The sequence below is a fragment of the Phalacrocorax aristotelis genome, chromosome 10 (assembly GCF_949628215.1).
Source record: "Phalacrocorax aristotelis chromosome 10, bGulAri2.1, whole genome shotgun sequence".
Lineage (NCBI taxonomy): Eukaryota > Metazoa > Chordata > Aves > Suliformes > Phalacrocoracidae > Phalacrocorax > Phalacrocorax aristotelis.
This window is the reverse complement of record NC_134285.1, coordinates 8,909,514-8,929,982: the sequence shown is the minus strand read 5'-3', so window position 1 is coordinate 8,929,982 and position 20,469 is coordinate 8,909,514. Positions and strand designations below refer to the sequence as shown.

The 20,469-nt window shown below is 41.6% G+C and overlaps 3 protein-coding genes across 9 annotated transcripts in view; 2 read left to right on the top strand and 1 right to left on the bottom strand.

The window, feature by feature from the left end:
* POLR3E (RNA polymerase III subunit E) overlaps positions 1-2,170 on the top strand; it is a 31,789-nt gene extending 29,619 nt beyond the window's left edge. For all 3 annotated transcript variants that reach the window (XM_075105061.1, XM_075105060.1, XM_075105059.1), the window contains exon 21: positions 1,324-2,170. In XM_075105061.1, coding sequence (XP_074961162.1) covers positions 1,324-1,380 — 57 coding nt within the window. In that variant the 3' untranslated portion in view covers positions 1,381-2,170. The remainder of the gene's footprint in view (positions 1-1,323) is intronic.
* Positions 1,697-18,184, bottom strand: CDR2 (cerebellar degeneration related protein 2). Of its 2 annotated transcripts, XM_075105067.1 has the most exons (6): positions 17,580-18,184; positions 12,451-12,563; positions 7,613-7,761; positions 7,177-7,341; positions 3,323-5,966; positions 1,697-3,290 (listed from the first exon to the last, which is right to left on the bottom strand). In XM_075105067.1, the coding sequence occupies exons 1-5, from the start codon at positions 17,656-17,658 to the stop codon at positions 5,099-5,101; spliced, it is 1,374 nt and encodes a 457-aa protein (XP_074961168.1). In that variant the 5' UTR covers positions 17,659-18,184; the 3' UTR covers positions 1,697-3,290; positions 3,323-5,098. The 2 variants fall into 2 exon arrangements, with proteins under 2 accessions (XP_074961168.1, XP_074961169.1); XM_075105068.1 differs by lacking the exon at positions 17,580-18,184 and having other exon boundaries at positions 7,613-7,777; positions 12,451-12,533.
* The window catches only part of LOC142062545 (transmembrane protein 180-like), a 23,036-nt gene continuing 20,432 nt past the window's right edge, over positions 17,866-20,469 (top strand). Inside the window, exon 1 of one of the 4 annotated variants that reach the window (XM_075105064.1) lies at positions 17,866-18,094. The gene's annotated coding sequence lies outside the window, so the exon portion shown is untranslated. Of the gene's footprint in view, positions 18,095-18,303; positions 18,381-20,469 lie in introns of those variants that run through there. The other 3 variants (XM_075105065.1, XM_075105062.1, XM_075105063.1) reach the window with 3 other exon arrangements.

The following is a 20,469-nucleotide window of genomic DNA, read 5'->3' as shown; positions in this document are numbered from 1 at the left end:
GATAATAAACAAACTGGTCTTGCTTGAAAGAACCTGGTCTTCTTAGCATTAAAATAAGCTCAGACATTTCTGCCTGCTAGGCAGCGTTTCATGTGGCTTGCCCGTGCTGGGAGATTTGTCCAGTGACTAGGTGAGCTCAAATATCAGCTCTCCTGGAAAAACTAGACAATGTACTGGCATTAGTTTTTCATGATGCTGTTGCTGTTTAACAGATAACCTATTTCTAGAAATAATACCTCCCCCTACTAAACTGGGTGCTGTTTTTATGTAAGTCACTAAGTCATTGTGCAACCAGCCTTGTGTTGTGTCAGGCTTCTTTGCCTTGAATACATTTATCACAGAAGGATGTGAAATTATCTTTGTTTCGGAAATAAAATTTAGAAGTATGATTTAATGAAATAGGAAGATTCTCTGGCTGCTTTAAGCCACAAGAGATTTGATTCCTCTTCAAATGAAATTGGATTTGTTGACTCCTATTTCCCCATCTGCATGTGCTCTTTTTTTATACACAGAGGAACAGCCTGACAGGGTTTGTGTTTTTGCATCTGCAGATCAAGTCTGCAAACCCCCTCTCTAGTGAAGACACTTAGTTCCTTATTTGTTTTTGCAATGTGCAAGTCCTGGGACTTCAGTTAAAAAGGTACTACTTCCCCCAGGAGCTCCACAGCATCCGTTCTGTAGCACTGTACTTAAGCCTGTGTTGAATTACCGAAAGGGGAGGGTGGGAGCAGAAGGGAGAGGCTGTTAGCTTAGGACTCAAGAGACTTGGTGCTCATCTCATAGAAATAAGATGAGCCACAAGAAAACCCACTTACTGAACTCCTTTGCTGTGGTGCTTACCCGCTGTAAGCTGAGCAGACATGTGGTCAGAATACCAAAGCACCAAAGGTTCTGAGGTTTGACAGTTCATTATCCTAGAACGTTGTTTCTTAAAAGGCTTCAGCTCTGGCGATTGCTTTCACACTCCGGCCCATTCCCGCTGCCCCCTTCTGTCTCTTCACCTGAGCTTCATCCTGTGTTTATCCCTCAGTTCCCCTTGTCCTCACCCATCCCCACCACCTTTCCTAAGCCGGCTCCCTCAGAAATCCCGGTTTCTTGCTGCCATCGCATTGTTTATCCTCCTCGTGGCCTCTCAACCTTCCCCCTCTTGTGTTTGTCATCTTCACTTAAGCTATATGGTCGTCAGGGTGGAGATAAATTGCTGCTCTGGATTTGTGCACTCTCTTGCGCGCTGGAGTGGAGACTTCTGGTATTGCTCACAGGTGTTGTCCCAAAGCCAGACCATGGTTCCCAAGACCTTATGGATTTTCCTGTTCTCCCCAGGACTGCTGTGTGAGCTACGGCGGCATGTGGTATCTTAAGGGGACGGTGCAGTCTTGACAGCGGTGGTGGTGGTTTCAAGTGATCTCCAGGACAAAAGAGGAAACCTGCAGCGGGCTGCACAGACAGTAATGCCGTGGCCTCAGGAGTGTGGGGCAGGATCTGACTGACTTTGGGGCACGTGGGCATTGCAGACAGATGGTCACTGACATCCTGACACACTCACACACGTGTTTGCATGGCCACTGAGGTGCAAGAGCAACTAGGAAGACAACATGGGACCCTGTCTGCAGCTTGATTAATTGGGGATTTCTAATGTATTTCAGTTCTCTTTCTGTTTCGTTATGAAAAAATAAAACATATACTGACAGAGACATGATGGAAAAATCATGGTCTAATACTTTATTTTGTAAGTAATGCCAATAAATTAAATTTGTTTACAAACATCCCGGTTTTTGTTAAATACCTAGATGCTCATACTTTGGTCTGAGCATTGTGATAGCCCTTGCAGCCCTCTTTATAAAGAGAAGATAGTCATGGAAATGTTAGGCTGGGAGGGGGGAACAAAAACCCCTGTCTTTGACCTCTGTACTACATAGCAATTGTTCTCACCTGGTGTCTGTGAAATGAGTTATTTGGTAAAGTACCTACATTTAGAACAACTACCAGATTTCTTTTATTGGTGTGGGTTTTGTCTGAGGGATTTTTTTGCATTACTGTATGCAAACACAGCGAGGTAAGTAACCAAGAGCACCCTCTGGAAGGCATCCAGCCGTAGTTATCACACGGCAGCAATGTAAAACCTCTACTTTGTGTAATCTTTTTAATAAACTTTTATCTTGAAGGTCAATTCTACCCCACCTTGTATTTGTCCACGAAGAAATGGAGGCTGCACCTGCTCCTTTTATAGCCTGAAGGCTTACGGAGGAAGGCAAGTTCAAGAATGTTTTAGCACAGGTTCAAGGTAGATAGTAAACTGGCTCTTAAGCTGCTTTACCTCGTTCTGCGCGCATCATGTTCTTTAGGTGGTACCTAGAGGTGGCTGTCCAGCTAAGGGTCTGCTGCACAAGGTACAGTAACTGATCTTGTGACAGGCTTATTATTGAAGCCTAATTGCAGTAAGATAAGGAGTATCCTACTGTAAGCATTGTAAAGATGGCTACTGTACTGTTCATGTGCTTGGCTATGACTTCATCATGTGATAAACTGAAGGAGATTCTATGAATTTCATCTGCTTATGCTCAGAAAAGGCTGAGTTGAGTTGTTGACTAAAATAAGCAGATTACAGTAGTTAATCCAGGTAAGATTGGCTAAGAATATCATTACCATACTTAGGTATTTTCCACAGAAATGTGAAATGCCATATTTTTAAACAGCTAAAACTCTACCTTAATTAACACTCCAGTGTAGTTTATTAAACTACATCAGTGTAAAGGGGAGGTGTTTTATGTTCAGGCAGCTTCTGCAGCCTTTGTCTGGGTCTGTTGCCTGCCCCCATGGCTGACACTTCCCTGGTACAGCCCTGTTGCCACCACAGCACCTCAGGCTGCTGCTCTCACAGGTCTCTGGGAGCGCCATCGTTGGAGGCGTTATGAAAGAAGAGCCCACGTATTGCACAATATATACAGTTACATGTTGAGGTACAATACAGCCAGAGCTTAGCAGAGGCACAGGTAGCCAAGGGGAAGTTACATTACAAAAGAGTCAAGTAGTTCTGTGGAAATCTGAGAATATGATATGTTTAAAGCATAAAAATTGTATACGTGAAAGTGCTCTAAATTAGCCAGCAGTATCCTGGTCCAGCAGGTGTGGATCCCCCTTCCCCTAAAGTAGTGAGGAGCATTAGTAGTAAATCATTGGAGACTACTAATGGTGTCATGCCTTTCTCACTTAAGGTTACTGGGGCAGACCTCTGGGTGTTAGGGAAACAGCGACAATACAGTCAGCCTGATAGCAGAACAGCAGCTTTTCTGCTTCCCCCCCCCCCTTTTTGCAACAGCACTGACAAACCCCACAACAATGAGAAACTACTTAGTTCCCTCTGGATTTCTTTCCCAGGCAGGCCTATCCTTTCCCATTTAGTGTAACCTTTTTAAAATACAAATTTAATGGGAACTCCATCTGAGCTACATAAGAAAGATGGCAAGACTAGATAATGCAAGTGCCATCTGCGCTGAGTTTACTGTTTCCTGATATGCCCATCTGTGCCAAATTACTAGGTACACAGGTAACTTGACTGGATTATTTATTTGCTTAGAAAAATATTCACAAGATTCAGATTCCCAGTTTTAAATAATTTTCAGAACGCAATACATGTTTTGGAGAAAATCCCACAATATGAAGTCTTAAGACTGCAACTGAAGGACAGCACTACACAAGCTTAACAGGCTACAACATAAGGCAGACAGAACTGCAACAGCAGCAGTTGAACTAAAGCTAAGAAATTGTCAACATTCTGTGTCAACAGTTTGGTGCATCGCAGCAACTCAGGCAGTAAGTTCATTCCCAAGAAGAGCCGACCAAATTAAGCTATGAGACCCTTTATTAGGAAAAGGATGTCACCGTTCATTGTGCCTTCCCCCCATTCGTCTCTTAGCCTTTGTTTTCTTCACATTCTGAAGCAGTTTTAAAGAACATACTTCTCCATGTTCTTTGTTTTTCAGAATTCAGATACATATGAATTATAATTAGGGAGCAGAGGACAGGAAGAACAAGAGCATGGCCCCGTTTTAGTATGATATGTTCTGGCAGGGCTGTGTCCATCCTCCCACCCCCCAGGCAGCGCAGAATAGGTGGACAGAAGCCGACACTGGAAGCCATAGACAAGATGATAAGGATTTACCTGGCCTGTCTCCTTCAAACACTTGGAGTCTGTGGTATGTAAGATTAAAAGCAATTCCACTATGTCAGTGTTACTACTAAAGTTAAATAGCTAAGTTGCAACTTTCTATCTTACCAAATACACATAAAAATGTACTTTGCAGACATTCCACCAAAGAACAGTAGGTCCCAAGTAACGTACATAACCAATTCACAGTATCTTGCCTTAAGACAAAGTGCCCTACATAAGAAACCATACCTAAAAAGCCACACAAACTTTACATCAAATCCTTTCTTAGTAGGAAGACATTTATACTGATCTATGGGAGAGCTGAGTGCATGTGAAAACGTGGTGTTGGCTCAAACCAAGCACACAGTGCAGGCTGCTGTGCCAGCTCTCCACCTCCCTGCCAAAGCAAGTTCAGCTAGACTGCTAACTTCATTCTCAAGAATCAAGGAGAGGCTGCCCGTGATACTGGTCAGGGGCTTTGTGTATCTTAATCTTCTACACAGACATAGTTACAGGGCTAGATCATGACCTGCGAACCAAAGGAAAGCTTCGGGCTGGCTCCTTGTGAGAAACACAGTACAGATTTCTTAGCTGTTATTTCTGAAGTGGACTAAGGAAACTAGTGTCCATTACTGCTCTGGCCAGAGATTAAGTGTAGTATAAAGTAGTAGCATAGTATTAAGCTACGATGTTTGTTTGCTTTACAACCACTAGTTTGGGTGAGAGTGCTAAACAACATTAAATCTATTGCTACATAGGTACAGGGAGACTAGCTGTGAACTAACTAGATGTTAACTAAAGGTCTACAAGCCAATCCAAGACATTCATTTTGAGTGCTCAAGAAATACACCAGTATAAGGGGTCTTCTGACATTTTGTATAAAGTTTTTCCCCTTCTTGACTAACAGATTAGTCACCAACAGAAAATGGGTCATCAGCATGTCCAACATTATGGCTGAGAGGAGAGGGACTTGTACTTAGCTCTGTGTTCATCTATTTCTTCCTTTGTTTTTCTGATACAGCTAAAGATTTCCTTGAAGAGTGCTTTATATTCAGGAAGAGCATTTGTGGAAGAGTCACTTAGCTCCACATTTGTGCATTCTTCATTGCTAGCTGAAAGATCATACTGGGTATTCCCCACATTTGGGTCTTTGCAATACTGCTTCAGCGTTTGTACAGCCTTGTGTTTCAAAGAATCTTCATCCATTTGACACTTCTTCAAAAGTTCCTCATACTTCACTTTCAGAGCATTATACTGAGCATCAACTTCATTAAGTACAGAAATTCCTCGCTGCTTCACAGCTTCAGCTCTCCTAATACATGTCTCTTCATGGCCCCTTAGAATGTCTCCCCCTGCAGCGCTGCTTAGGAAAGTTTCGCTGCTGCTCCGTTTCAGTGCCTTCTTCTCCAGTTCTGGTACGGTCGGAAGTCCTTCATCTGCCAGGCTCTGACCAAGCTCCCTTTCTAAAGATTCCTTGAATGAAATGAAAAAGGATTCTGGCACCAATTTCTCTGCATTATGGCATGTGTTTTCAGAGTGAAGTATTTGTCGCATTTCAGCTACTTCCGCTTCCAACTCCTCTGCACGAGCCCGATACAAGTCTATATCAACAAGCCTCTGTTCAAGGTCACAGTTTTCCTTTACCATAAGGCTATATTCCTCTTCCATTGTTACCCTCTTTTCTTTCTCTAGGCTAAGCTGAGCTTGCAGAACTGTAACTGCCTTTTTTAAGTTCTCATTTTCTTCTTCTAGAGGACTTAGCTGACTATCCATCGAAGTAATCTTTTCTGCAAACACATGATCATAAACAAAATACCTGCAGAAACAAAAATAAGTATTATCAAATGTAGGAAGTACAGCTGACCACACCTGAAGTTCTGTTGTCCTGGGTAACTAATGACAGATTCAAACTGTGTGCTAACACACCTTGATGTATACATAGTGCTAATTTTACTATGTCCATATAATAGTCAGAACAGAGTTTGTAAATATTTATATGCCATCAAATCAAGCCTCCCAGCTTAAGCAGAATGGCAGCTCATTAACAGTTTCAAGTTAAAGACAAACTTATGCAATAACTACACCTACAATTTAAGTTGAAATAAACATTACTTCCATGTATCACGCAACACTTCCTAACACTGATTTCTTCCACAGTACTCCACTCTTGTAACTTTTGCCCCTATTGATTGTGGAAACAAGCTTCAAAATTGACAAGGCAATTCTGTAGGCTGATATTTCCACAAGCCTTTGGCAGTTTGAAGGAATCCACTTATCTTTTGAGTTATCAAGAAATAACCTCTTTTTGGATTTATGGATTTATTCTATAGTCCTGCCTTCACGTAGTGCTGAAGCCTAGACGCAAAAGCCTGTTCTGCCTGTCTGTGGAGGTGCTTCACTTATGAAGTTACCTCCTAGGACTGAAGCTAGTCTGAGCTTTTACCCCAGGTGATTGTCCTGGTGGGCATACTAATGCAGTTCAGCTGCATGAAACTGCTCTAAATTAAAAAAGGAGCACAGAGCTCCAGACACCATTTCACCAGCTTAAGCATCATTTTAACCAGCTTAAGTTCAGGAAAGCTATTGCAGGAATCCTGCCTTCCTTGAAAAGAAGATATCCACAGACATCCAAGGAAAGGGTAAGTTACAGAAAATATTTTGCATTTAGAATATTTGTTTTTCAGATTATCTGTGTGTATGCTTTTATCTGACTGAAAGAAGTGGGGTGCAAATTGTTGTAAGCTTTCTAAGCTACAATTTGATATGGTTGGAGGCTTTGGGAGAGAATGTTTCAAGACAGAAAGTGGAACGTGCAGTTCCTCTCGCACTAAGACTAGTGTGCTCTAGAAGTATGCCAGAGGCAGTGGCAACATCACAGTGCAGGACTGTGCAGGCATTCTGCTAGTTGTAAACATTAGATGTTTTTCTGCTAGTTTGTTCGACATCTGTACTTGTGTCTTAGTTTTTAAACTTTTGCCTAAATTGATTGCGGTATCCTTTTTGCTAAGCAAGGTAAAAAGTCTTACTGGCGAAGGTCATACAGCTCCTTCAGACATGAGAAACTATGCATTGATCTTGGCTGGTCAGATCTCTCATGGCTCATCCGGCCTCTTCCAGACTTTTTCAATTCTTCTACTTGTCGTTGCAGGTCATCTATGTGTGTTTGCAGATTTTCAATAGTCTCTGTTAAGCTAAAAGGTGAAGGACTGCTGTTAAAACATTTGAGTGTTTAGTTAAGGACATGAGAATTTCCCATCCCCTCATATTGTAGTTTCTTCTCTGAAGGTGGCTCTTTGGCCCCTAAAGACCTTTAAATAAAACTATCCTTTCAATTTAACAGTATTGTAGAACAACGCTAGACCGAGACGGGCACCCAACAGCACCACAAATACACCTGGACTGCTCTTTCTCACATTATCAAGTGCAGTAGTGGGGGAAGGGGATCTAGTACCAGTTTGTTACCTCAATATCTTTTGTTGTGAAGCTCTACTTTCCGCAACTAGTTTTTGATTAGTGTCTTCAAGCTCCCTTGCTGTCACATCCAGCTGTTCGTAAACTTTTGCATGCTGATCATTCATCTGACGCAAGAGCTCCACTTGCTTTGTGAGGTACTGCAAGACAGTATTACTGTTACTGCTTCACACTTGAAACAAAAGATAGGACTACCATTCTGCATTTTTATTCACGTTCATGGAGTAACTACTAAGTTTCAGAAATGCAGATTCCAGTGGTTGCTTTGGTAAGTGTCCAGTTGAAAAGGCACAATCAGTAACTGAGGGAGGCAGCTTGCCCCTCTCATTGAGGTCAACCCAGGCTGATCAACCAGCCTTTTATCCAGAGGAGTTGGTTTTGGTTGTACAACCTGTGTTCATCTACCCTTGCTGCAGCTGGGCTTTTGCCAGGACACAAGCCTTCTGGACTGGGTTTGTCTGTGCTGCAGTTGTCACTAATACAGCCATGAATCCAGACTTTGACGTAACCCTTAACTATCCACTGAGTCCTAAAAGTTGCAGTGGGCTCCCACAGAAGTTTTCTAACAGTGTTGACCCAACAATTTTCATAGCATTAAAACAGAAATATTGGGCGGCACCATCCACAATTAAAATTTCTTTTCAGGTGACCTAAGTTTTTCCAGTCTGAAGCAGCATTAAGTTCAGCAGAATAGAATTTAGGTTGTGGTCATACTTAAGACAGTATGTGGGCTACTACGTGTCAGGAAGTATAATCAAATTATTGAATACAATCTTTAATTACTCTCAGGGAGCTTGTCCAGTTACTGTAATCCCAACTAAAGGTCTCCTGCCTTTTTTTTAAAAAAGGCAACTCCACATAACGTATTCTCATTTTAGTCCTCTTTAGTTTTACAATTAACAACATAGACTGTAAAGTTTCTTGAAAAATGTCAGAAAGCTTGGAGTTTTCATGTAAGAGCAGTTAACAGTCACCTAAGACTCTTAATATAAGTGTGTTATATTGTCCCACCCAGGATAGGACTGATCCAATTCTAAACATCCACACGAGAGTTTGCATCAGACTTGAACAAAGAACGTAACCCTTTAAATCAGAAAGGTTTTATTCTTACATAGAATTGATTTCTTGCAATATATTCTGCATTACTACATGTTCCTAACTGAAAGTAAACTTCAAGTAGGAACATCCAGCAGACTTCCAGGCAGAATTAATTCTCTTTACGTAGGCCTGCAACATACTCAAACTTCTAATATTCTACTTAACCTTTTACCTCATTAAAAGATTGATGGGTTTATATTTTAGGCAATTTAAGAACAGATAATAAGTTAATCTAAGGCTAGTAACTGCTGCACACAGATTTGTAGAAGATCAACGTGGTAGCAGTTGGCCAGATCCTTTTGCAGCCTGTGCGCATGTGACAGAGGATTTACGCAAAAATAGTACATGGATTAGCAGTAGAATCTCAATGTGACCCATTTCAGATTAACTTTCCCTATTGGTGATTCTTGGAAGGAGCTAGAGATGTTCAGATTTTCTTCAGCAATACAAGCACAGAAACCAAGGCTTTGGTGCCAGAATTACATGTTACCACTTATTACAATGGGCTTTTGCAGAAGTTTTAGATGAGTGGAAGAGGTGAAGCACCATCTTCTCTACCTTGCATCTCCAATATCTTCAGCGCTGGGGTCATAACCAGGCCACCAAAACCAAGTAAAGACGTGGTAATAAATACTTTAGTAGTTCACATTTATTCCACCTTCCCTGCAACAGAGCACCTAACATGAAGCAGCAGTTGAGACTTCTTGTGTTCTACCGCACGATAAATGGAGACCATCAGTATTTCTGAAGTCTGAGTGCTAAGTACAGATTCAGACATGAAAAAAGTTGCCCTTTCAATCCAGCATTTATTACATCTTCAATGATCAGTTAGTGGCACACGTGTCAGCACAGAGGTCAAACATAAGGATGCAAGGCTGTAAAATAATGAATATGTTAGTGTTTAATATATTAGATGTAATCTTAAGCACCCCAAAGCCTTTGACCCTTCCTTTTCAGTGCAGACAAGGTAGTACCATATTTCAGAATTATTTGTTAGCTAGTTCTAGTGTTTGCTACCCTTAAGATGTGAATTAATAGGGAAAAAACCCAAAGATTTACACCGATAAACTGCACTGAAAAAGCTAGTCAAAAACCTAGTGGAGTAGCTACAGGAACAGCCAAAAGATCACCTTTAGGTTAGAGACCTTGAAAGTTCAGAAGAATCAAGCACAGAGACTGGATATGCCACTTGTGTATGAGTCCTATGCAGTGGAGTATCCTGCATTCCCACAAAAGACAGAAATATAGGTATGAAAATAACCTACTGAAGCTGCTTTCACCAGCTAAAAAGTACCACACCTTGCATATGCTAACTTTATTCCCCTCTGTTTCAGTGAATTCCTGTAATAGATAATCCCTGTGCCAGTAAACTAAGATATTCATTATATTCACTAATATATGAAACTAATATATTCAGTTCCTCCATCTTGAGGTTCTCTCTGGGTATTTGAAGAAGGGGTTCATTTGATTTTTTCCTTCTTCTACCAGAGATCCAGATGCAAGAGAGATTTCTTTGGAGATAGAAATGTTTTGAGTTGCTAATACACTTTTAAACTGCACTGGAAAAGACAGAAGATTAAAACACGTGGTGGAAATGAGAAGACAGCTTATTATTACAGCAGATATGAATACAGCCTACAGGGTCTTTGACTCAACACAGGAAGTTGGGCAAATAAAGGTGCAGGCACTACTTTTACATCAGAAGCATGACAAAAACTATTCTCCCACCTCTATCCCCCTCCTCTTTGAGGGAGCCAATAGGTCAACCCAATATACACTCCTAGCCACGCTGATGGAGGAAAGAGAAGAAAGAGGTATCAGATAAAGCCTTCAAAAAGTAGTATTGCACAAGTCTTGATGTGTTTTTTTGATTGGTTAAGCAAAGCAACAAAGAATATATTAGCCTGTCCCTGTCTGATGTCGTCTGAACAAGTACTTGACCCTGCAACTCCCCAGCTGTAGATCACTGCTGGAAGGACACTTCTGACCACTTCTGGTGCTGAAACTCTCTTACATAGGTGATAAACTCTAACCCACCAAAAAAGCTTAAGGAAATAAACTGGCTTATAATAAACGACATTACATCCTTAATGGCACTAGACTATTTCTATAAATGAATGCAGCTTAGCAATAATATATTTTCCATGTTTCAGAATAGCCTTAAAATCAGCGGCTTATTAAGTAGCTGCACTGAACAAGCCAAGTTAGTTATCTGTCGCAAAGTTGTGCTGTGTTATTTCAAGAGATAACTGTGTTAAACACTTCCTTGATTGTGGTTGTTCATACAAGCGTTGAACCTGAAGAACAACACTATTTGTGTAGCACCTTGAAGTGTTTGTCCTCTCTAGATCTTAAGAATTAATCTTTTCATAAAAACCATTCATGGCAAGGAGTTATTTTAAGTCTCTGCATAAGGAAATAAATTTTTTTGTAATGCTGTGACACTAATAAATATCAGCCATTCCAACCATTTTAGCACAGAATGAATAGGATAACAAAGATGACATTTAGCACATAATAGAGAAAAGAGCCAAACTATAAGGTATAAAACAGATGTATTTTATAAAAAAAAAAAACAAACAAACCTGTACCCAGAAATTGTGCATTACCTAATAAAAATGCTGCATTTGTGTTAACATGACTACTTTAAAACCACCCATATATCTGTAAGCATTAACCTTAGGATTCTCTAAGTTACCTGTTACTGCTGCAATGATAAGTGTTTTAAGGCTTAAGTTGCAGCTGTACAAAATCCACACACTGTCTGTAACCACAGAAGTACTGCTTGCACAAAGGAACTCAGATTTTGTAAATAACTAATGTATACCAGTCACAGCCTGTTCCCTGTGGTTCGTACCAAATCCAAACTGAAATGCTGACTACAATTCCAACATGTTGTCAGTCAGCAAAGTACTGAATATTTAATAATTTCATTATTAGAGACCATGCATTGCCCTCTAATAGCTGAAAAAAAAAATAATTATGCTGACAAATGCTAGGTCTGCAAGAACACAAGCAATATTAAAAAAAGAAACTGCAAAAAATGGCCAGGATTTTCTACTAGGTTACCCAAAGATGAGCAGTTTTGAAAGGGTGGTTATGATTTATTTCCCCGACCCTGGAAAATACAGAACAATATATACACTAAATCCTATATTTAGATACTATTTAAGAGTTTGCTTTTACTGGTGTTTTGTTTTGTTTTGGGTTTTTGTGTGTGTGTTTTGTTTTGTTTTCTTATTTTCTTTTAAACTGAAATAGACTTTAGCTCCCTTTACCACAGCTCAGTTTAGTGGAAGTATATATCCTCAGATTTTACTTAAATCTCTGTCCTGCACTTACCAGCATTTAACATTTTCATATAATAATTTAAATTGTTAATCCCATCATCATATAATTTCATCTCATTTTACCTGGCAAGATCAAAGTTTAGCAATAAAGTAACTGAATTAAGTTTTCTGTACAAAAAGAAAAATACCAGTCATTTGTCATTAAACAGGCCAAATCCAACATGAAGTTTAATGGCACAAAGCTTCCAGTAATCAGACAAACAGTTCTAACTATGACCAAGCCATACAGGTTCTCAAATTCTCGAAGTAGCAGAAGTGGTTAAAGATTGTTCAGTATTTTTCTTTAAAGTGTCCAGCATGTCAAGAAATTCCAATGTCAAACTATGTGCTATTATGTTGCAGGTCTAGATGCTTTAACACTTGGATCCCTTAAATATTTACCTCTATCTCCTGGAGTTGCTCTTGATTCGTTGCATACATTTGCTGTAAAGATTCTTCTAGTTCAGTGTTACGATCCAGTAGTGTCTTCCCAAGTTCAGCAGCAAGGTGAAGATCTAAACAAAGAAATCATGTCTGCATGTAAGTTAGAGCAAATAATATAATCTAATTTTAAAGCATTTTTTATTCCTGTTATAACTGCTCTAAGTTATTTCCAGTACCTAAAAAGAAAATTAGCTTATACTTCCCTGTAAATGGTCATCAGGCTAGACCCAGGCCAAAGCTGACTGCACTCTTTCTTTCTTTGCTATTCTTCCCCATTACCCCTTCACCAGGGAGCTCAGGTCATACAGGATCAAAGTACTAAATTAAATTTTCAGATGCTTTTTAGTGAACCAACAATATCAAAAGACATAAAACCAATAAAGCAATTTATCTATTCTGCTTTTCAAGCTCATAAACCTAGGAGACAAGAATTGTTTTATGTACTCCAAAGCATAATTTTAAATGTCATTTGTTCTTAGGTAGTTAATCTCAATTTCACTTCAGTCATCTTCAGTCACCTCCAGGGTGCAGTGCCTGTAGTTGTTTCAGATTAAGAAATAAGTCATCTGAACACCCAGTTCGTTTCTAGAGGAAAGCTGGATATTTGTTCAACAGCATCAGTAGTGCTAGATATTCTATATTATTATGTTTAAAGACACATGTAATTTAAAAGGTAAGATAATGCAACAAAAATAAATCTTGGTGTTATTGCTAAAATTGTAATTACTCTATGCAGGGTATTATATGTTAAAAATCCAACAGATTTCTAAAAACCTCTAATTTTCCACCTCCTTCCCACCATCTGAACCACAACCAGGTTGTCCCTGTGTGCCTGCAATACAATCTTTTTAGTTTCTACAGACAACTAGCATCACTATTGGGTAAGAGACAGAAGAAAAGTAAAGAAAACTTAGATTCACTTCAAGATGACTTGAATTAATATCCAAGAGACATGTATTGCATCGTTGGTAGTTGTACCTAGGCAAGAAAAAACATTCCATTTTCATTTGATTAAGATGCCCTTGTTTTAACACGTTATCTTGCCTCTCTCCTGCCCTTTCCCAATTATCTTATCAGCTAGTCATTGTAATAGATAGAACACTGTTCCAGGATTGTTTTGTACTAACCTTCAGTTTGGCAGCCTGTCCAAAATGATTACTCCATCTACACACATAAGCCAAAGGCCAAATTCAGACTTACAAGGACAAGTGAGTAGGAGCATTTGTCTATTAAGTTGTAGATGTCCAATTCCGGCAAAACAACAGCTGTTGTATTCTTTACAGCTACAGTGCTTTGTTCCCTACGTTAAAGTCAGATTCTTGGAATAAACACCACAAAAATTATTGAAAAGAAATCACACCACATGAGAGTTCTTCATAGTTTCAAAAGATGTATGACTAGGAGCCACACAGCATACTGATCTACACTTTGGAGTTTATCTCACACAGCTTTTCCATTTTAACACCACTTGTTAAGAAACACAGCCTATTCTAGATCTGGGGTTTAAAGTATTTGGGTAAGGAAACCTTAAGGCATCCTGCTTAAGTTTTTTCCCATTTTAAAACAGAGATTGTACATTGTTTATCCATGGACAGGGTAACTCCCAGTCAAACACCAAGCTGTCTGTTCTATTGCATTACAGAATACTGTAGGCTTCAAAACCAGTTAATCTATCATCCTATATAAAATGAAGTTACGATCCACAAGTCCTTATACTACACAAATCTTTACTGGGAGCCACAATCTTTAAAGCTAGTCAACAATACTGGCATAATTCAAGGCAAAGGCTAAATAGTCCACTCTTTTATTTTAATAGAGTAAGAGCTTTAGAGAGGATTTAGGATTACGTTAAAGACATAATGCATAATGGAATTACTTGCTGCCGTTCCCCTTCCCAAAGTGAAAGTTTGTTTTGATGTTTAAGTACATTTAAGACTTGATAGTTTCATTCTTAAATGCCCCCATATCTACTAAATCAAGTAGCACATACCACACAGTACTTTGAATACAATTTAAGCAATAGAACTCATGTAATTAAACTTACACACTCATTCTGCTCATCAGAATGGCAGAAACACAAATGAGTTACTACGGGAGAAGCATGCTATTTTGTAATTAAGGCAACTCTTTTCCGAGGCGGAGAGGACAAGTGGAAGAGGTCAGGAACATGCCTAACTCCTACCCCTAGAGAAAGCAAGAACTGAAACAATTTCAGCTCTTCAAAAATTAAGAATCTGCTTTGTGTCCATTTTTCTACATTAAGTACCTATAAGCCCTATAAAGAGCAAATTTTAAGAGTGAGATGTGCAATATATGCGCTCGAGATACAGAAGGAAAACAGTTAATATACATTTCTCTTAGAGAGTTACTGTACAATACTAGAAGCACACTGCATTTTCTATTGTAAATTTAATGTAAAGTAACAGCTAAGTTCTGCCACAGACACGCATTTTTCCTTTTCACCATGAAGATGTAAGCAGGGAAGTTTTTAATAATGCAAACTGCGTATGTGCAGATCTTAGAATCTTCGTTTTAGGAAATCTAATGAGTTGTACTGGTGTTTAACAGCCCCATTAGAAATCTCGACACCAAAACAAGACTTCACCAATAGGTCTTATGTGATGTTAAAAAACCCCTCACTTACCAGCACTTCTCTACAACCTCTTCTGACAGTGTTACTATGATTGAGAAAAAGATAAAAACAGTACCAAAATCATTCTCTTCTACTTTTCATAAACCACCTAACAAACTAATTCCGAGAATTTTCAATCTAAAAGTCTTTTCAACAGCAAAAGGCATTAGTAGTGCAAGATACATAAGGAAGGCTGGCTGAAATTAACTGTAAAATTAAACCTTTGATGTTTTTACTTAGCTTTGTATTTCCTACTCTGCATTCAGACTACCCTGGTCTGTTAAAGTGAGTAACAGCAAGATGTAAAAAGAGCAGTTAGTCATATAAGAAAATTCTTTTTTAAAGGTCAGCATGCTGCAGCACAACATGGATGTTGCAGAAGGAGGGGTGGCTGTTCCCATCCTTAGAAGAGTATTGGTTTTCATGAACTGCATGCCAGAAAAGCCCACCTCCATTGTCAAGGCAAAGGCTTTTGGTGGATATGAAGACTGTCAAAGTTTTTCCAAAACCTTACCCTACATTTCAAAGACTCACTGACAAGGACTTCAAGCCTGTTTCAGGGTGCTTCCTAATGTTTTACAACCTAGGTTTTCTCATAAACCTACTCCTGAGTTTATAGATGTGCACTGATTGTTTGGATTGTGAAAAGTTTCAAGAAACCTTGATAAGCATTCTTACTACTCTGTTTACATATATTGGTATTGCCTAGTCTTTGGAGAATGAAGAATATTTTTCAAACTCCAGGAATAAAGTGTAACAAAACACTTAAAAAGCATTCCTGTATGGAATTTCTTTGCATTTCAACTAGACCATCAGTTTATTTTCCTCCTTTCCCTTTTGGCAAGGTTATCAGTCACTTCCGTTTATGCTTGTAAAGAGATAATAACCCCCAGAAAAAGATTGTTTAAATGTTGAGAGAACATTAACCAATGCTTAAAATGCATGAACCTCTAGAATGGAATACTGTTTCTTAAAAGCTCACAGCAGAGAACCAAATGGTAATGATTTCATTTTAATTTAAAAATTACGTTAAAGAAACATCAATAAGCAAGAAGTCAGTTGCTATACATTGTGAAGTCTTTTTGTAGGTCCTCTACCCCATAAACACTGACATTGTAAAAGCACTGCTAAATCATGTCTTCAAATTTTCAACTCTCTCCCCTTCAACAGCAAACTACAGTTCCAGGATCTTATTTAAATTGATTGGTTTGTATTTTAGAGCCATGAAAACATCTATTTTGAGCAAAGAGTACCTAAATACAGCTTTCAACCAGTTAGCTGTTTTATAGTCAAAGCATGCAATTAGAGAGACCTATTCCTGTCTCAGTTTCTGCTGTCAGATGCCTGACCACAGTGTGAAAACTGCTCAACAAGGAAGAGCTTCCAAAAGTATCTTTCTTTATGGTTTATAATACAGTAGCACGTACCAATCCCAAGAATTAACGTACCTCAATGTGAAAACCAAAAGCACAAGGCTGGAGCAGGTTTTCAGGAAGCTACTTCACAGCTTTAAGCCGGCCTTTTAAACTCAGGATTAATAACCAAAGTAAAACTATAGTAAACACCAGTCGTAAATGCCACTAAGCACTTAAGGAAACTGCACATTCTTTCCATATCATGTCTGTAGAAGGTTTTTAGTCCAATTATACTGTGTGTATTCCTGTTACTCCTTCCTCATCCGTGAAACAAGAGTAAGATTTCCCTTATAACAGGTTTAAGACCTATTGACAAAAGTCACACAGGAGCTAGATTCATATAATTCTGATGCATAGTGGAGTTATTCGTGTATATTAAGAAGAAAACTTATAAAGGTTTTAGTAACGGACCTGCAACTAATCAAGCACAGCTACGTTTACAACTTCACCGACTGGAAGCCCTTACCAAAAAGCTCAACAGGGCGCAATATAGCAACCCACCCCGAGGCTTCCAGCGCTCGCCCTGAGCAGCTGGTTGACGTCCTGTCAAGGTGCAACTTTTCGGAGAGCCGCTTCCCTCGCTCCCGGGCGGAGAGGGACCCGGGCACAATCCAACTCGGCTGCAGCAACCCCTTCCGTCAAACAAAGACGGCTGCAATCTTTACCGCTAACAGCGATCCCTCTGCCTACGCGCCCAAGGCGGCGGCAAGCACGGCGCGAGGGGAGCCCGGGCTCCCGCCTGCGACAGCCCCGGGGCGGCACAAGTCCCGCCGCCGCCCCTCGACCCTGCCCGGCGGCTTCGGCCCCTCACGCCCTTCCCGCCGCCCCACCCGAGCGCCCGCCGCCTCTCCGTGCTCCACACCGCCGTTGTGGCGGTGCCCCGCGCCCGCCCGCCGCCCCCTTCCATCACACGCTTCCTCGCCGCAGACCCTGCTCTCACACGGCCCTCGCCGCGGCTCCCCATGGCCCCCTCCTCGCCGTAGCCCCTTCCCTCACACGCTCCCCGCCGCGGCCGCTCCCTCTCCCCCACCCCGGCTCACCTTGCTGCAGGTCCTGCTGGTCGTACCAGGGCTCATCCTCGCGGATCTCGAACTCCTCCACCAGGCTGTCGGCCAGCATCGCGCCCCTTCCCCTCACGGCGCGGCGAGAGGGCGAGGCGGCAGCGCCGGGGCGAACGAGCCGCCTGGCGCCGAGCGACGGCGGGGCAGGGCGAGCCGGCAGCCGCTCCTCTCCTTAAAAGCCGCCTCCGGCCATTGCCGAGCGTTTCCGGACTTTGCCGAACCTCTCCCCCTTCTGGTCGGGCTGCGCGGCGCTGCCGGCGGCAACGTGGCAAGCTACAGCCACCCGCCCACCGCCTCCCCGCGATTCAAACACACCACACTCGCCTCCCCTGCGGAGAGCCAATGGGAAGCCGCCCGCTGGACAGATCGAAAGGAGCCTACGCCAGTCACAAAGCGAATGCATGTCAAGGTACCAATGAAAACGAAGAGAAGGTTGGCCCGGATTAATTACGCCCCGCCCTAGCCCCCAGCGGCGCAACCTCTACTCAGAAGAGGTGGGTTAGTGCCTCTGGAAGGGGGTGGTGGTTGCTGGCGCCCGAAGGGTTAATGGCAGGCAGCGGTCGCTGGGGGATGTAGGGTGTTCCGGTGGGTCTGCGGCAGAGCAGAGCTGGCACAGCTCGGGGTGGGGCAGCGGCGACTAGGCGTAAGGAAGGCTGTAGCTCCGAGTTGCCCCGTGCTGGGAGCTCCCAGGGTTCGCTGAGGGAAAAGTCCATGAGGAGGAGCTTGGCCCCCGGGCCGCGACTCCTCTCAACCGCGGCCCTTCGGCGGCGTCACGCAAAGGTGCGAGCTGCCTTCCCGCCGTCTCCCGGGGGAGCCTCGGCCCGGTGTGCGGGAGGGGAGAGCGCGGCTCCGCTGGAGCGGGCGGCCGTGGCAGCTGCGGCCCCGTCTGAGTACGGCCGCCTCCGTCCCCGCGCCGCGCCTGTCGGGCGGACGGTCAGCGGTCGCTTCTCGCCTCTCCTTACAAGGAGAGGGAACCGCGGCCCGTATCTGAGGAGTTGCTGAGGAAAAAGTAGCTTGTTTTGCCCCGTTTTAACAGACAAGCACGTCCAAACTTCTGTCCCGCTGGTTTCTAGAGCCCCATGCCTCCAGGAGTCACCGCTGTACAGCGCCTGGGCTTGAAAGGGTGGCGGCACTCGACGAGTTTCGCTTGCGTTCCTGCTCCGAGTGTTTGCATCGTCCCTCTGCTCCAGCAGCATTTCCCCTTAGTATTACCCCTCGGGACTAGGAAAGCGTTTATTCTTAGTTCCGTCCTAATGTGGTTCAAGTCATGGAAGAAAGATGAGGAAGATACTTGTGTCTAACCAGTTTGTCAGGACTGGGAGCATTATGCTGCAGTTTGGGACCCAGTACAGCAGAGCGTGATGTCAGCTGGAGTGCTTCGGTCAAAATTTATTATCACTTGGGAATCCACTTTTCTTCTTTAGACTCATGCTCTAGTTTCTTTTAGTGGTTGACGTCCAGCTCTGGGAGAAATGCAAGTAATTTCATACAGCGTCTCGCTGGTGTAAACAGTCTGTTCTTTTTGGCTCATCTGTACTAACACAGTTGTAACCACTAGAAATTTCTGAAACTGATTTGCCTTCTGTGAGTCACAAAATGTCAACACCTGTGCTTTAGCCTATTCAATATAAAAGCTGACTATTAAGAAGGAGGAGGGGATACTCGTGCATGATCATTGTAGTACAATTAAAGAGCACATCTTCTGGGAAAGGAAGTGTAGTACCTCAACTTCTAATTGAACCTCTTTCATAAACAAGGTACAGGACCAGATGTACCAATTAGTGTAAAGAGTTGTGTCAGATCCTGTGTATTATAATTAGTCATGTTACTAGAGGCCTATTTGTGCATTATTAGAAGGGTTTTGTTGAAGACATTTTGAACTTCTTACTTTCAAATTTTTTGAAGCTGAGGGGACCTTATTTCTTCGTATGTAGGAAGGACATGAATCAAATACGATTTGAGAAATTACGTAGTTTGCTGGCACTGTTAGTGTGAAGCATACTTATCCTTGGTGCTCTTGGAATTTGAGGGAGAGTCTCCCAGTCGTCCATTCAAAGACCCATGCAGGAGACTCTAGGGAGAAATAGAGATGAAATGCTTAGCTTTCCAAAAGCCCTGATATCTACTACATAAAGCACTTCATTAAGTATATTTGTGAAGGCTTGAATGTGCACTTCAAAAAAAAATATGACACTCGTCAATAACATACTTATTGCAATGACTTTCACAATAATATCAAACTTACTTTTTAAAATATTTCAGATAAGCATCTCTTCAATAACGTTGTTCTCCATTTTAAGTTTCTGTGTAAAAACTTGTGAAACCAAACTTCTAAACAGAAATGCAAAATTTCATCACCTGAAAGCAGAAGTGTCTCTACAGCTGTAGCTCTGAAAAATAAACTTGAAAATATACATTACAATCATCCTCAAGTATCTAAAAATTCAGTGGTATTATTACAAATAAATTAGCTTTAGAAAAAAAACCTTGGTTCAAGTTGTCAGTTTGATTTTTTTTGTTTGTTTTTCTTACCTGTAAAGTGAGAACATGTATGTGTTCTTTGCATCTTGTTTCATATAATATATATGTGAAAATGCACCCACATTTTATTTGCTCTTCAAGAGTTCATTTTCTGTGTTTGGGGGGTGGAAAAATTGCTGTTCCATCCTTTGTCTTAGCCAGAACAGACACTTCTCTAGTCCCTACCTGACCTGTGGCTTTTGCCTGGCCTTAGCCTGGTGATGAGGAAGTTACCATCTTCCCTTGCAGCAGCCTGCCTTCAGCCACTTTGTAAACCACAGGAAGGTTGAAAACAGACTTGGGTTTCATATCATGTTTCTTTCATGGTCATTTTTATGAGAAGTTCAGG

Excerpts from the sequence above, each read along its gene's own strand:
- CDR2 (XM_075105067.1), bottom strand. The coding sequence starts at position 17,658 with ATGCTGGCCGACAGCCTGGTGGAGGAGTTCGAGATCCGCGAGGATGAG. Across the intron at positions 7,762-12,450 it reads AGCAACTCCAGGAGATAGAG|TACCTCACAAAGCAAGTGGA; the intron begins GTAAATATTTAA and ends ACTGTCTTGCAG. Across the intron at positions 5,967-7,176 it reads GAGCTGTATGACCTTCGCCA|GTATTTTGTTTATGATCATG; the intron begins GTAAGACTTTTT and ends TTGTTTCTGCAG.